General features: G+C 42.6%; 1 protein-coding gene across 3 annotated transcripts in view; it reads right to left on the bottom strand.

The window, feature by feature from the left end:
- Window positions 1-16,620, bottom strand: part of BRPF1 (bromodomain and PHD finger containing 1) — a 129,592-nt gene that overhangs the window by 77,493 nt on the left and 35,479 nt on the right. The window contains exons 5-8 of one of the 3 annotated variants that reach the window (XM_053720972.1): window positions 8,078-8,173; window positions 4,754-4,885; window positions 3,878-4,075; window positions 1,356-1,668 (exon numbers count right to left, since the gene is read on the bottom strand). In XM_053720972.1, coding sequence (XP_053576947.1) covers window positions 1,356-1,668; window positions 3,878-4,075; window positions 4,754-4,885; window positions 8,078-8,173 — 739 coding nt within the window. The remainder of the gene's footprint in view (window positions 1-1,355; window positions 1,669-3,877; window positions 4,076-4,753; window positions 4,886-8,077; window positions 8,174-16,620) is intronic. The other 2 variants (XM_053720973.1, XM_053720974.1) reach the window with 2 other exon arrangements.

Raw genomic sequence — 16,620 nt, 5'->3', positions numbered from 1 at the left:
GATCCCAATATAAAAGCTCTACGGCTGGGTCATGACTGAACAGAAGCCTTAACACACCTAGTGCCGTTAATCTTCTGTCTCTCTCATGCGGCTGCCTATGACGGATCAACCACCAACTCACAGACACAGCGAGCAGTGACCTCCACACTAACAGAGGTGACGTCGCTGAAAATATAACCTACCGGCATCAAGAAGCTCAATTTAAAAGCTTCATCAACAAATGCCCCAAGGTATTCTGATATAGCACCTGCCGCTAATAATAATTAAAGTGGAAAAGTCCCCCACCCTTAGCTACCAAGTCACCCCTCACTTATAGAGGGATAAGGGATCCAGGGACTCACCAGTCTAGCAGCTTTATCAGCAGCCCGTGGTCTGGCAGAAGAACTTCATCCTGACAGGAACCTTGGGCTTCAGCTGCAGGGTAGGAACAACTTCCTAGGTGTGTCAGAAAACACAAACTCTGACAGGGACCTGTAGAACAAGAAAGGACAGTAACTAACCCTGGCATTCTACAAAGGGGTAGACGAGTGTTAAAAGTAAAGCAAAGACTACCTTGCAGCCTTTTAACTGCTAAAAGCCACCACTTCTATTGCTAAAGAGATTGACGTGGACACAGCTAGACCCCAATCCTTGCTTGCAGGGAAAAGTACCCATAAAAGGATTAAATATCTTCAGACACCAACTTCGCACATCCTCCATTGACAGAGGCAAAGAGAATGACTGGGGATTATGGGTAAGGGAAGTTACACTAAACAGCTTTGCTGGGGTGCTCTTTGCCTCCTCCTGCTGGCCAGGAGTTGAATATCCCACTAGTAATTGGCATGACGTTGTGGACTCTCCATGTCATAGGAAAGAAAGATAGATAATCCCTTTATTAACCATTCCCTAGTTTTGCATAACCAACACATTTATATAACTTTTTACCTCTGTGATTACCTTGTATCTAAGACTCTGCAAACTGACCCTTTTTTCAGTCCTGTTGACAGACTTGCATTTTAGCCAATCAGTGCTGGCTCCTAGGAACTCCACGTGTGTGAGCAGAGTGTTATCTATATTAAACACATGAACTAACACCCTCTAGTGGTGAAAAACTGTCAAAAAACTGTCAAGAGGCGGCCTTCCAGGGCTTAAAAAAATTAGCATTTAAACCTCCTAGGGTTAGCTTTCAACTAAGAATTCTAAAGAACAAAGCAAAATTGGTGATAGATTTAAATTTGAAAATTGTTTTAAATTACATTCTCTATCAGAATAATGAAATTTTGTTTTGGGCTAGACTGTCCCTTTAATGTTGTAAATCAATTCCCCCTTACGTTCAGAACTATGTCTAGGGCACCCTAATCACTCTTCATACATACCATTTGCTCGGCTGCGACGACCAATCTCATTCCCTATAGAGACTTGAGGTATGTGCATTCCTGTCTCAAAGTCAATGCCAATCTTTTCTGCCTGCCGACGGGCCTGGCGGAGAACTATGGTTCCTTGGTCACGGAGCCGCACTGCAGCACGGTAAAAACCGGTGTCCTTGCCATTAAATTTGATGCAGTTGTTGACAATTAGGTGGAAATCTTCTTCAAACTGATCAAAGTTTTGGTAGCGGAAAGCATCTATATTACGTTTCATTGTCTGAAAGTCCATTGGTTTCTTAATATGTTCTAGATAGTCAGGTACCTGTGAGAAAAAAGTGCCAAGGGCTAAAAGAAAAGAAGCAATATATGCCAATCACCTGTTTTGAGAAAGCATAAATAAATGTGTTCTCTAGAAGCCACACAACCTAACAGAGAACTTGCCCAGAACTTCTAAACATAAAAAACATCAGTTACATTACTTTTCTATCATATTCTAAAAAGAAATATTTTCAGAAAAGGTATTCAAAATGAGACTATTTTATTATAACATGATTGTGCATTGGTATTCATTTGTTTAATCCCTAGAAATTGGTTAAATACAGAGTTAAAGGGACAGTCAAGTGTAAACAAAACTTTCATGATTTAAATAGGGCATGTAATTTTAAACAACTTTCCAATACATTTTTATTACCAATTTTGCTTTGTTCTCTTGGTATTCTTAGTTGAAAGCTAAACCTAGGAGGTTCATATGCTAATTTCTTAGACCTTGAAGGCCACCTCCACATTTTACAGTTTTCACCACTAGAGGGCGTTAGTTCATGTGTGTCATTTAGATAACATTGAGCTAATGCACGTGAAGTGACCTAGGAGTCAGCACTGATTGGCTAAAATGCAAGTCTGTCAAAAGAACTGAAATATGGGGCAGTCTGCAGAGGCTTAGATACAAGGTAATCACAGAGATAAAAAGTATATTATTCTAACTGTGTTGGTTACGCAAAACTGGGGAATAGGTAATTAAGGGATTATCTATATTTTAAAACACCAACAATTCTGGTGTTGACTGTCCCTTTAAACTCACAAACCTAATGTGCTTTATCAGAGCAGGACACACCTGATGCTTGGCGTCTACACAGGTATGTCATCTCTGACTGGCTTCATGGCACTGTGCAAGGGTTAAAGCACATGGTTACCAAACACCATTCACATAATAATAAAATGCTCTAATAACGTAGGATTTGAAATTATTTTCTTTTAATGAGAAATGATTACATATTATTCAGATATTGATAATTGCAAGTATAATATACCTAAACATCCAAAAAAAATTATACAAACAAACAGAAAACAAAAAAATAATACATCTGGTGGAGAACCTATTTATTAGTTGTAATATGAGAGTTCAGCACAGTGCTTATTAGAAGATTTAAAGGGTTATAAGAGTAAAGAATTACATGGTCTAATACATAAGAGCATGTAATTTTAAAGACTAACGACGATGCACTATGGGATTAAACACATAGTAGAAGGAATGCTCAGGACCCGAAGAGCACTGCAGGTCCGGAGTGGAAACTGCCACTGATCCAATCAGCAGTGCTCGTTACACAACCAAGTTGTGTGACTAGTGCTGCAGATTGGATCAGTGGCAGAATCCACTCGGGACCAGAAGTGCTTTTTTTCTGGTTGTACCAGCTGAAATATTCAGGTCTATAACGTTTTTATGAACATGGCAGATGATACTTTTTTGCACATGTGTGGGCCCACACTGCAAATCAAATGATATAATTCTCCATAAATAAGTATTTGTTTTAAAATATATATTAAACGGAACAAGTAAGTGGGGATGATAGTATGCCACAAAATACCTCCATGTTCCAAATGTTTAAATTTATGCGGGGGAGGGGCAAGTTGTGCCTCTGTTTTTTAGGTTGGATAACCCTGCTAATCACTAAAGCACACTTATCTATCCGTTTTCTAATAGATTCCACACTAACTGGATCTAGGGATGTGCCATACACTTAAAAGGGACATGAAACCACAAATTGTTCATGATTTAGGCAGAGCATACAATTTTAAACAACTTTCCAATTTAATTAGCTTAATTTTTTTGGTATCCTTTGTTGAAAAACATGCCTAGGTAGGCTCAGGAGCAAGCTGCTGATTGGCGGCTGTACATATATGCCTTGTGATTGGCTTACTAATGTGTTCAGCTAGCTAACAGTAGTGCACTTCTGGTCCTTTAACAAAGAATAACAAGAGAATGAAGCAAAATCGATAATAAAAGTAAACTGGAAATTTGAATATAAATGTATGCTGCATCTGAATTATAAATAAATATGTATTAGTTTCATGTCCCTTTAAGTGTGGCACCTATTGGTTTAATAATAATAATAATAATTTGGCAAACTAAGTCAAATTCATAAACTTTTCCTTTTAAGTATCTCAGAATAGGATTTACTGTATAATGAATTCCAGAAACGGCAAAAACAAAATAAAATGTTAACACAGATAAAACAAAACAAAAACAATCAGACCTTATGCTGTGAAGTACGCTGCATAAATTGTGGGGTGAGGGGGGTTCTTACTTCGTAGATTTCTGTTACCTCAGTGTGATGGACTGGATCATTGAACAAATTACTTGTATCTCTCTCCTGCAGCTGCTCCAGAGTTTTTCTCAGGAGAATGAGAAAAGGAGTCAGCTGCATCTCAAGTGCCAACTGTTGGATTTTTATCTGCATAGAAAAAAAATATATATACATATATAGAAGATTAGAAGTGCTGGATGAAGGAGAGAAGATGACAATACTACTTCAGGAATATTAAACTGATAGTAAATGTCAGACTAAAAGAATGTTGCAATGAAAGATATATTAATTTGCAAGTAAAACCAATTTTTTTTTAAAAAAATTGTGTGTATATATATATATATATATATATATATATATATATATATATATATATATATATATATATATATATATCATATTTATAATCCTAATTGGTATTGTCTGTTCCTCTGCCTCCCTTCATTTCCTCTTTTGGCTGGGCTGTGGCGTATATAGAGCAGTCACATCCACTCTCTACACAGGCTTTCTAAGGGATTTAAAGGGGCTGGACTTCAAGATAGTCATATGACACACACGTTGATTGGATGTTTACTGGAATTGTCAAAAAAAATAAATTAAAAAAAATAAATTAAAAAAAAAAGTTAATCCAAGTGGGCTGGCATAATATTGTAATAGAAGCATTACTATATTAACTAATTTAACCCTTTCAAAGATGGATTAAAAACAAAAGAGAGACACATATACTTTTTTAATGACAAAGATTAAATATATGGCATTTGATCAGTTAAGATTTACCATTACTTTACGGTTCTTCACGGCAAAGAAAACATACAGAGTTCTTACCGTCTCTCTTTTGAGCTTCTCTCTTTTTCGTATTAATTCTACCAGCAAACGTGCTCGCTCCAAATCATGTCGGAGTCTTTGCCATGATTTTAATTGTTCCTTTAGAATCCAGTTCTTATCCGTTGAGTCTTTCTGTGGAAAGATAATTATGTCACATGGCAAATATATATACATATATACTAGTCCTAAAGCCCGTTCACACGGGCCATTTTTTGCAGTACAGCGGTCCCACCCGTTGCTCTCTCTCCCCCTCTCTTTTGCGCTCTCTCCCCCTCTCTTTCGCTCCACCTCTCTTTTGCGCTCTCTCCCCCTCTCTTTTGCTCTCTCTCTCTCCACCTCTCTTTTGCGCTCTCTCCCCCTCTCTTTTGCTCTCTCTCGCTCCACCTCTCTTTTGCGCTCTCTAACCCTCTCTTTTGCTCTCTCCCCCTCTCTTTTGCTCTCTCGCTCCACCTCTCTTTTGCGCTCTCTCGCTCCACCTCTCTTTTGCGCTCTATCGCTCCACCTCTCTTTTGCGCTCTATCGCTCCACCTCTCTTTTGCGCTCTATCGCTCCACCTCTCTTTTGCGCTCTATCGCTCCACCTCTCTTTTGCGCTCTATCGCTCCACCTCTCTTTTGCGCTCTATCGCTCCACCTCTCTTTTGCGCTCTATCGCTCCACCTCTCTTTTGCGCTCTATCGCTCCACCTCTCTTTTGCGCTCTATCGCTCCACCTCTCTTTTGCGCTCTCCCCCTCTCTTTTGCGCTCTATCGCTCCACCTCTCTTTTGCGCTCTATCGCTCCACCTCTCTTTTGCGCTCTATCGCTCTACCTCTCTTTTGCGCTCTATTGCTCCACCTCTCTTTTGCGCTCTATCGCTCCACCTCTCTTTTGCGCTCTATCGCTCCACCTCTCTTTTGCGCTCTATCGCTCCCCCTCTCTCTTTTGCGCTCTCTCTCTCCCCCTCTCTCTTTTGCTCTCTCCCCCCCTCTCTCTTTTGCTCTCTCCCCCTCTTTTGCGTTCTCTCTCTCTTTTGCGCTCTCTCTCCCCCTCTCTTTTGCGCTCTCTCTCTCCCCCCCTCTTTTGTGCTCTCTCTCCCCCCTCTTTTGTGCTCTCTCTCTCCCCCCTCTCTTTTGCACTCTCTCCCCCTCTCTTTTGCACTCTCCCCCCTCTCTTTTGCACTCTCTCCCCCCCTCTCTTTTGCACTCTCTCTCTCCCCCCTCTCTTTTGCACTCTCTCTCCCCCCTCTCTTTTGCACTCTCTCTCTCCCCCCTCTCTTTTGCACTCTCTCTCTCCCCCCTCTCTTTTGCACTCTCTCCCCCCTCTCTTTTGCACTCTCTCCCCCCTCTCTTTTGCACTCTCTCTCTCCCCCCTCTCTTTTGCACTCTCTCTCTCCCCCCTCTCTTTTGCACTCTCTCTCTCCCCCCTCTCTTTTGCACTCTCTCTCTCCCCCCTCTCTTTTGCACTCTCTCTCTCCCCCCTCTCTTTTGCACTCTCTCTTTTTTTTGCTCGCTCTCTCTCCAATCCTCTTTTGCTCCCTCTCCCCCCCTCTCTTTTGCTCCCTCTCCCCCCCTCTCTTTTGCTCTCTCTCCCCCCCTCTCTTTTGCTCTCTCTCCCCTCCCTCCTCTATTGCTCTCTCTCCCCCCCTCTCTATTGCTCTCTCTCCCCCCCTCTCTATTGCTCTCTCTCCCCCCCTCTCTATTGCTCTCTCTCCCCCCCTCTCTATTGCTCTCTCTCCCCCCCTCTCTATTGCTCTCTCTCCCCCCCTCTCTATTGCTCTCTCCCCCCCCTCTCTATTGCTCTCTCTCCCCCCTCTCTTTTGCACTCTCACTCTCCCCCCTCTCTTTTGCACTCTCTCTCTCCCCCTCTCTTTTGCACTCTCTCTCTCCCCCCTCTCTTTTGCACTCTCTCTCTCTCCCCCCTCTCTTTTGCACTCTCTCTCTCCCCCCCTCTCTTTTGCACTCTCTCTCTCCCCCCTCTCTTTTGCACTCTCTCTCTCCCCCCTCTCTTTTGCACTCTCTCTCTCCCCCCTCTCTTTTGCACTCTCTCTCTCCCCCCTCTCTTTTGCACTCTCTCTCTCCCCCCTCTCTTTTGCACTCTCTCTCTCCCCCCTCTCTTTTGCACTCTCTCTCTCCCCCCCTCTCTTTTGCACTCTCTCTTTTTTTTGCTCGCTCTCTCTCCAATCCTCTTTTGCTCCCTCTCCCCCCCTCTCTTTTGCTCCCTCTCCCCCCCCTCTCTTTTGCTCTCTCTCCCCCCCCCTCCTCTATTGCTCTCTCTCCCCCCCTCCTCTATTGCTCTCTCTCCCCCCCTCTCTATTGCTCTCTCTCTCCCCCCCTCTCTTTTGCACTCTCTCCCCCCTCTCTTTTGCACTCTCTCCCCCTCTCTTTTGCACTCTCTCCCCCCTCTCTTTTGCACTCTCTCCCCCCTCTCTTTTGCACTCTCTCCCCCCTCTCTTTTGCACTCTCTCCCCCCTCTCTTTTGCACTCTCTCCCCCCTCTCTTTTGCACTCTCTCCCCCCTCTCTTTTGCACTCTCTCCCCCCTCTCTTTTGCACTCTCTCTCTCCCCCCCTCTCTTTTGCACTCTCTCTCTCCCCCCTCTCTTTTGCACTCTCTCTTTTTTTTGCTCGCTCTCTCTCCAATCCTCTTTTGCTCCCTCTCCCCCCCTCTCTTTTGCTCTCTCTCCCCCCCTCCTCTATTGCTCTCCCCCCCCCCCCTCTCTATTGCTCTCTCTCCCGCCCTCTCTATTGCTCTCTCTCCCCCCCTCTCTATTGCTCTCTCTCCCCCCCTCTCTATTGCTCTCTCTCCCCCCCTCTCTATTGCTCTCTCCCCCCCCTCTCTATTGCTCTCTCTCCCCCCCTCTCTATTGCTCTCTCCCCCTCTCTTTTAATCTCTCTTCCCTCTATTTTGCTATCTCTCTCCCTCTCTTTAGCTCTTTCCTATCTCTTTTTGTCTCTCCCCCTCTCTTTCTATTTTTCCCCCCCCTCTCTCTCACGACAGCCGCGCCCCCAACCATGCCCGGTCACGCCCACACCGGCCACGCCCACTTTCGCCGCAAACAGCACAGCATGTCAGGTAAGGCCAGGTGTGTTTGTCCTTGTGCTGTCTCTACTGCGCATGACAGCTTCAGACAAACACACTTGGCCTTTTATATAATAGTATATATATATATATATATATATATATATATATATATATATATATCTTTATTTTGTCCTTCAACTATCAGTCTTTGGCTACACGTATTTACATTTACAGAAAAAATATTTTGATGGACAAACAGAGATAAGTTTAATTAAAAAATAATGATCCAATGTGACATGTTAAATTGCAGAACATCTCTCTCTTCACCTTGACACTTTGATCTCCATTATCTTCGTTTGAGTTGGCAAGTGCTCCCAAGTGAAGTTGAGAATCCTCAGGTATAGGTATCTTCCACTTTACGTCCTGCATAGATAAAAAAACATACATGCTGCTCACATGCTTTACTCGTTTATAGACTTAAAGGACCAGTCAACACAGTAGATTTGCATAATCAACAAATGCAAGATAACAAGACAATGCAACAGCACTTAGTCTGAACTTCAAATCAGTAGTAGATTTTTTTTTCTGACAATTTTAAAAGTTATGTCTAGTTCTACTACCCCTGTACTATGTGACAGCCATCAGCCAATCACAAATGCATACACATACCATGTGATAGCCATCAGCCATTTACAAATGCATACACACTTATTCTTGCACATGCTCAGTAGGAGCTGGTGACTCAAAAAGTTTAAATATAAAAAGACAGTACACATGTTATTATTGGAAGTAAATTGGAAAGTTGTTTAAAATGGCATGCTCTATCTGAATAATGAAAGTTAAAATGGACATAATACTCATATGCTAAATCACTTGAAACTGATGCTGTATAACTGTAAAAAGCCGACAGGAAAATATCACCTGAGCATCACTATGTAAAAAAGGAAGATATTTTACCTCACAATTTCCTCAGCTCAGCAGAGTAAGTTCTTTGTAAAAAGTTATAATTCAGCTGCGCCCAGCTGCAGGTATCAAAAAATAAAAAATGAAGAAATGAACTGCAGACAATCAGCATCAACAGTGCTGAGGTTGTAAACTCTTTTACTGTGATCTCATGAAATTTGACTTAATTCTCATGAGATTTCATAGTAAACTTCCTTAAACTGCATAGGGAAATAACATGAGAGTTCACAAGGCTCAATCCCTTAGCTGTCCCGGAACAGACATACTGATATGCTGCTTAGAAGCCCTTTACAATGAGATGTGGCTACTGAGGAACTTTTGAGATAAAATATCTTTCTTTTTTACATAGAGATGTTCAGGTGATATTTTCTAGTCAGTGTTTTAAAGCTATGCTGCATCACTTTCAAGTGTTATAACATTTGGGTATCATGGCCCTTTAATTTTGATTGAGTGTCCCTTTAAGTTGTATGTATAAAAAACTTAAAGGGACACTGAACCCAAATTTTTTTCTTTCGCGATTCAGATAGAGCATGACATTTTAAGCAACTTTCTAATTTACTCATATTATCAAGTTTTCTTCATTCTCTTGCTATCTTTATTTGAAATGCAAGAATGTAAGTTTAGATGCCGGCCCTTATTTGGTGAACAACCTGGGTTGTCCTTGCTGATTGGTGGATAAATTTATCCACCAATAAAAAAGTGTTGTCCAGAGTTCAGAACGAAAAAAAGAAGCTTAGCTGCCTTCTTTTTCAAATAAAGATAGCAAGAGAATGAAGAAAAATTGATAATAGGAGGAAAAGGAAATTTATGCTTACCAGATAAATTTATTTCTTTTACGATACAACGAGTCAACGGATTTCATCCGCCTCCTGGTCAGCAGGAGGAGGCAAAGAGCACCACAGCAGAGCTGTATATATAGCTCCTCCCTTCCCTCCCACTCCAGTCATTCGACCAAAGTTAGGAAGAGAGAGGAAAAGCCAAGGTGCAGAGGTGACTGAAGTTTAACAAAAATAAAAACCTGTCTTAGAGAAAACAGGGTGGGCCGTTGGCTCGTCGTATCGTAAAAGAAATATATTTATCAGGTAAGCATAAATTTCCTTTTCTTTTACAAGATACGACAAGTTCACGGATTTCATCCTTACTTATGGGATACAATACCAAAGCTATAGAACACGGATGAAAGGGAGGGGCAAGACAGGAACCTAAACGAAAGGCACCTCTGCTTGAGGAACCTTTCTCCCAAAAACAGCCTCGAATAAGGCAAAAGTATCAAATTTGTAAAATTCGGAAAAAGTGTGAAGAGAAGACCAAGTTGCAGCCTTGCAAATCTGTTCAACAGAAGCATCATTTTTAAATGCCCATGAGGAAGCCACAGCCCTAGTGGAATGAGCCGTAATTCGTTCAGGAGGCTGCTGTCCAGCAGTCTCATATGCAAAACGGATGATACTCTTCAGCCAAAAAGAAAGAGGTAGCTGTAGCTTACTGACCCCTACGTTTTCCAGAAAAAACAACAAATAATGAAGATGATTGACGAAAATCCTTAGTCGCCTGTAAATAGAACTTCAAGGCACAGACTACGTCCAGAATTTGTAACAGACGCTCCTTCTTAGAAGAATAATTAGGACACAATGAAGGAACAACAATTTCATGATTAATATTTTTGTTGGAAACAACCTTAGGAAGAAAACCAGGTTTGGTACACAACACTACCTTATCTGCATGGAAAACAAGATAAGGAGAATCACATTGTTATGCCGAAAGCTCAGAAACTCTGTGAGCAGATGAAATAGCAACCAAAAATAAAACTTTTCAAGATAATAACTTAATATCTATGGAATGCATAGGTTCAAACGGAACCCCTTGAAGAAGATTAAGAACTAAATTCAAACTCCAAAGAGGAGCAATTGGTCTAAACACAGGCCTGATTCTAGTCAGAGCCTGACAAAAGGATTGAACATCTGGAATATCTGCCAGACGCTTGTGTAGCAAAATAGACAAGCAGAAATCTGTCCCTTTAAGGAACTTGCTGACAACCCTTACTCCAATCCTTCTTGGAGAAAAGATAAAATCCTAGGAATCCTAACCCTACTCCATGAGTAGCCCTTGGATTCACACTAATAAAGATATTTACACCATATCTTATGGTACATTTTTCTAGTAACAGGCTTGCGTGTCTGAATCAAGGTATCAATGACCAAATCAGAGAACCCTCGCTTAGATAAAATCAAGCGTTCAATCTCCAAGCAGTCAGCTGCAGAGAAATTAGATTCGGATGATGGAAGGGTCCCTGAATGAGAAGGTCCTGCCTCAATGGAAGCTTCCACGGTGGCAGAGATGACATATCCACCAGATCGGCATACCAAGTCCTGCGAGGCCACGTAGGAGCAATGAGGATCACCGAAGCCCTCTCCTGTTTGACTCGAGCAATCACCCAGGGAAGGAGAGCAAACGGAGGGAACACATAAGCTAGGTTGGACGACCAAGGCACTGCCAAGGCACCAGTTCGGCCTGAGGAACTCTGGACCTGGATCCGTATCTCGGAAGCTTGGCATTCTGAGGAGACGCCATAAGATCCAGCTCCAGCCTGCCCCATCTGAGAATAAGGGTGGTAAAGACCTCCGGATGGAGTTCCCATTCCCCCGGATGAAACGTCTGTCTGCTCAAAAAATCCGCCTCCCAGTTGTCCACTCCTGGGATGTAGATTGCCGACAGATAACAAGAGTGAGCCTCCGCCCACTGAATTATCTTGGATACTTCTGTCATGGCTAAGGAACTCCTCGTTCCTCCCTGATGATTGATGTAAGCCACAGTCGTGATGTTGTCTGACTGGAATCTGATGAATTTGGCCGAAGCCAACTGAGGCCAAGCCTGAAGCGCATTGAATATTGCTCTCAACTCCATAATATTGATGGGAAGTAGAGACTCCGACCGAGTCTACACACCCTGAGCCTTCAGGGAGTTCCAGACTGCACCCCATCATATCAGGCTGGCATCCGTTGTCACTACCACCCATGAGGGTCTGCGGAAGCACGTCCCTTGGGACAGATGATCCGGCGACAACCACCAAAGAAGAGAGTCCCTTGTCTCCTGATCCAGATCTATTTGAGGAGACAAATTTGCAAATTCTCCATTCCATTGTCTGAGCATGCTCAGTTGTAGAGGTCTGAGATGAAAACGAGCAAACTGAATGATGTCCATTGCTGCCATCATCAATCCAATTGCCTCCATGCACTGAGCCACTGATGGCCGATGATTGGACTGAAGGGTTCGGCATGTATTCAGAATCTTTAACTTTCTGACTTCCGTCAAAAAGATTTTCATGGATCGAGAGTCGATTAGAGTTCCCAGGAAAGGAACCCTTGTCTTTGGAATTAGTGAACTCTTTTCTAGATTCACTTTCCACCCGTGAGTCCTTAGAAAGGACAGAACAATGTCGGTATGAGACTTTGTCAGCTGATAAGACGACGCCTGGATCAGAATATCGTCCAGATAAGGCGCCACTGCAATGCCCCGCGGCCTGAGAACCTCTAGCAGAGATCCCAGAACCCTTGTGAAAATTCTGGGTGCCGTGGCCAAACAGAAAGGAAGGGCCACGAACTGAAAATGTTTGTCCAGAAAGGCAAACCTCAGGAACTTGTGATGATCTCTGGATAGGAATATGAAGATATGCATCCTTCAAATCCACGGTAGTCATATTGACCCTCCTGGATCAATGGAAGAATTGTCCGAATAGTCTCCATCTTGAAGGATGGAACTCTGAGAAACTTGTTTAGACTTTCGAGATCTAAAATGGGTCGGAACGTTCCCTCTTTTTTGGGAACTACAAAGAGATTTGAGTAAAACCCCTGCCCCTGTATTGGATCGGGGGAAAATGACTCCCATGGAGGATAGGTCTCTTACACAGCGTAAGAACGCCTCTCTTTTTATCTGGTCTACAGACAATCGTGAAAGAAGAAACCTTCCTCTGGGGAAGGAATTTTTGAATTCCAACTGATACCCTTGAGACACGATTAATAGTGTCCAGGGATCCTGAACGTCTCTTATCCAAGCCTGGACAGAAAGAGAAAGTCTGCCCCCTACTAGATCCGGTCCTGGATCGGGGGCCGCCCTTCATGCTGTCTTGGTAGCAGCAGCAGGCTTCTTGGGTTGTTTACCCTTGTTCCAAGACTGGTTGTCCAAGTGGACTTGTTTTGTGGATAATCCCCTTCCTGTTTAGCGGAAGAGGGAACTTCCTGGAAATTTCGAAAGGAACGAAAATTACTCTGTCTCCCTCTCTGTTTGGACTTCTTATCCTGAGGGAGGAGATGACCCTTACCTCCCGTTATGTCAGAAATAATTTCCTCCAAGTCAGGCCCGAACAGGGTCTTCCCCTTGTAAGGAATAGCCACAAGCTTTAGCTAGCTTAAGAGCTTTAATCCGATCCTGTATCTCTTCCAAGGGGGTCTCTGTCTTAAGAGATTCCTCTAGAGCATCAAACCAGAAAGCCGCCGCACTAGTCACAGTAACAATGCAGGCCGCCGGTTGCAAAAGAAATCCCTGGTGGATGTAAACTTTCTTAAGATGACCCTCTAACTTCTTATCCATAGGGTCTTTAAAAGCACAACTATCCTCGTTAGGAATAGTAGTTCGCTTGGTCATATAGAAATAGCCCCCTCTACCATTAGGGACCGTCCGTCCAGAGTCCCATACAATGTCAGCTATCAGGAACATCTCCCTCCTTCATAATATGGAGGAAGCATTGGAAATAGAAACTACTGAAAAACTTCCTCTAGGAATGTTTCCCACCTCGTGGAAATACCATAACTCCGCACGGAGTGTAAAAGGAAGCGCAGGGCACCGAATGTGGGTCATAAATTTCCAAGAAACACTTATAGGAGAAAAGAATGGCATAACTTGACCATTATCAACCTGTTCCTAATAGCCAACTCCTTAGAGAGAGTAGGTACAAGAATTTTTTTTTTTAAACAAAAAAGGTACACACAAAAAATTAAAACTGTCTCATTATGTACGCTTTTGTTCCATCCCAAATCACAAGGGATAAATGATCAAAGAAACAACTGAAATTCCTTGATAAAATTTGCACATAAAAAGACCTTACTGTCTCTTTAAATCTTGAAAGAAACTGTCTTTTTGAGCAGTTGTTCCATCCTATAGACACAAAGGAGGAAATAACAAATAAACAGTTGAATTTATGCAATAAAAATAACATATAAAAAACGGTACTGTCTCTTTAAATAACAGTAACTTTTTCTTCAACATGCATGGTTGGAATGATTAACAAGAAATCTGCAGCCTTTTTACTCTCAGAAATCATGTTGAAGTAACCAAATGCAAATATCCTAAGGCTCATATAGGAATGCCTATTAACCCCTTATTTCCCTCTGTGCAATACACACTGAGAAGCAACGAGACAAAAAAGCAGTCCAACTGCACTCACAGCGTGTTAATCCCGCAAAGGATAACCACACTGGACTGTGTGAGAGACTCTGTCCCAGGTATCCAAACAGGCGTCACAGAGCTCCGCCCCCCTCGTGGGCGTTTAGACGCTCCAACTCCCGTTACTTACCATCGTGGGCGTGAAGACTCTTCAACTCCTGGCATTTGTCTGAATATGCCCTGGGGACAGAGGAAGCGCCCGAATGCGGCGCAAACTAACAACTCCACCCATCGTGGGCGTGAATACTCATGTAACAAACAATCTCCCGGTCGCCATTAATATAGATAGGCCACCGGGAGCTAGTGAAACTGTGTAAGATACAGATTGGGGGCAATCAGGCTCAAGCTGTATCACATAGGAAAGCCTCAACATGCATGGTTGGAAAAACACCCGAATTTATGTAACATAAACCGAAGTGACCCATACACCATGCCAATACAATAAATGTTATACCATCACCACTTAACATTAACGGAACCAGCTCCTGGACGTTATCAAACTGACATAACTTCCGTGTCAGCAGAAAATATGCCATATACCACTCCTACTAGGAGAGGTGACGTGTCCCATCACAGTAAGAGCCCTGTTCTCATGCGGACTCTATTACTTAGCCCCAGTATATGTGACTGTCCAGGAACGTTAACTGCTGGAATTTTAGCCCTCACTCTGGATGTGCTGTCCCTCCGTTTACATGTAGGAGTCCTGACCACATAAATAAGTGCTCCATTTTTTTGAGATCCACCCAGAATAAAGTCAGCACTTACCTGGAAAGCTGTGCGATAGCATGGCAGTCCAGCAGGTTTTCAGAGGCTCTCTCCCCCCCCCCATAGCCCTGTGGACAAAGATCCGCCTGAGTTAAAAGTGCTTAGGCTATCAGTATTAGGGCAGCAAACATGTATAGGAGGCGCAGTGAGAATTATGTCCCACCAGTTCCTATTGCTTTGAAGCCACCAAATGCTTATCTTTTTGTACTGAAGAGACTGATCTGGTCTAAGCTACACCCCAGAACAAAGTAGCACACTTTGGCACTACAGTAAAAAATAATAAACTCTTAATTGAAGAATCTAAAACTAACACCTCACTTTACCTCTTCCTATCACTAACACAGGCAAAGAGAATGACTGGAGTGGGAGGAAAGGGAGGAGCTATATATTATCCGTGGACTCGTCATATCTTGTAAAAGAAATTAGAAAGTTGCTTAAAATGGCATGCTCTATCTGAATCACAAAAGAAAAAAATTGGGTTCAGTGTCCCATTAACCGTGATGCTAAAGTGATTGGGTACTAATAAATAAATATTAAACTGTCTCCTCAAAACAGAATGACCAATTTTACTGGAAAGCAATATTGCCCCAGTATAGCTTTATTGAGGAAAGGTGATACTGCACCCCCCTACATCTCAGAACTTGTCTCTAGATACCCTCCCTCCCGTCCCCTTCGATCAGCTCAGGATCTCCTCCTCTCTTGTTACTTCCTCACATTCACAGGACTTCTCCAGACTGGCCCCCATCTTGTGGAATTCCCTGCCTCGCTCCATAAGACTCTCCCCTAGTTTTAACAGCTTCAAGCACTCCCTAAAAACTTTACTATTCAGGGATGCATACAACCAACAATAACCTTTCCTAACGCCATTGCTTTCCCCTTGAACCCCTTAGATTGTAAGCCTATGGGCCCAGCTGTTTACAGATCGCTTCATAAGAGCCAACTACAACAGTGAAACTCTCGGCAGGGCCCTCTACCCACTTGACCCCTACAAAAGCTATCCTGTACACCGACTATGTTTACAGCGCTGCAGAATCTGTTGGCGCTCTACAAATACCTGATAATAATAATAATACAATTACAATATAAAGTGTATACAATGCTTGAAAAAAATAACTAATTCCTAAAGAAGGAATAGTGAAAGAAAGGATATTAAAGACACATAAAACAGGGTCTAATTCCATAAAGACACATTATCCTACAAGCCTAGAGAAAAATAATGATAAAACATAACTTATTAATATACAAAGATCTAAAAAATATTAGAAACACTCTAAAACGTTCATAAAAAGTTTAACACCCAAAAGGTGGTACATCAGACTAGATACAGGGGGTACAATTACATATAGTACACCAATTAATATAATAGCAATGTGTGTGTGTACCGTGCTATTTTGTTATCCTAATCCACCCAACCTGGGGAGCATATAAAATCCAGTAATCACAATATCCGCCTTAGGTGTGAGACAGCTCAGGGGGTCGTATGATGGTTCTAATGGATGTAGATAAGTTAATATTGTGATTACTGGATTTGTGTGTTTATTTTGCGGTTTTGATCCTACCTAGTGTTAAAGCCACTTTTATTTCCCCGATTGTGGGTTTCACATAACCATAGCGTTAACTGTGTAGGGATGTGCTCCCCAGGTGGGTGGATTAGAATAGCAAAATAGCACGGTACACAAACACAATTAATAATATATTGATTAGTG

The sequence above is a fragment of the Bombina bombina genome, chromosome 7 (assembly GCF_027579735.1).
Source record: "Bombina bombina isolate aBomBom1 chromosome 7, aBomBom1.pri, whole genome shotgun sequence".
Lineage (NCBI taxonomy): Eukaryota > Metazoa > Chordata > Amphibia > Anura > Bombinatoridae > Bombina > Bombina bombina.
This window is presented reverse-complemented; position numbering and strand designations above follow the sequence as displayed.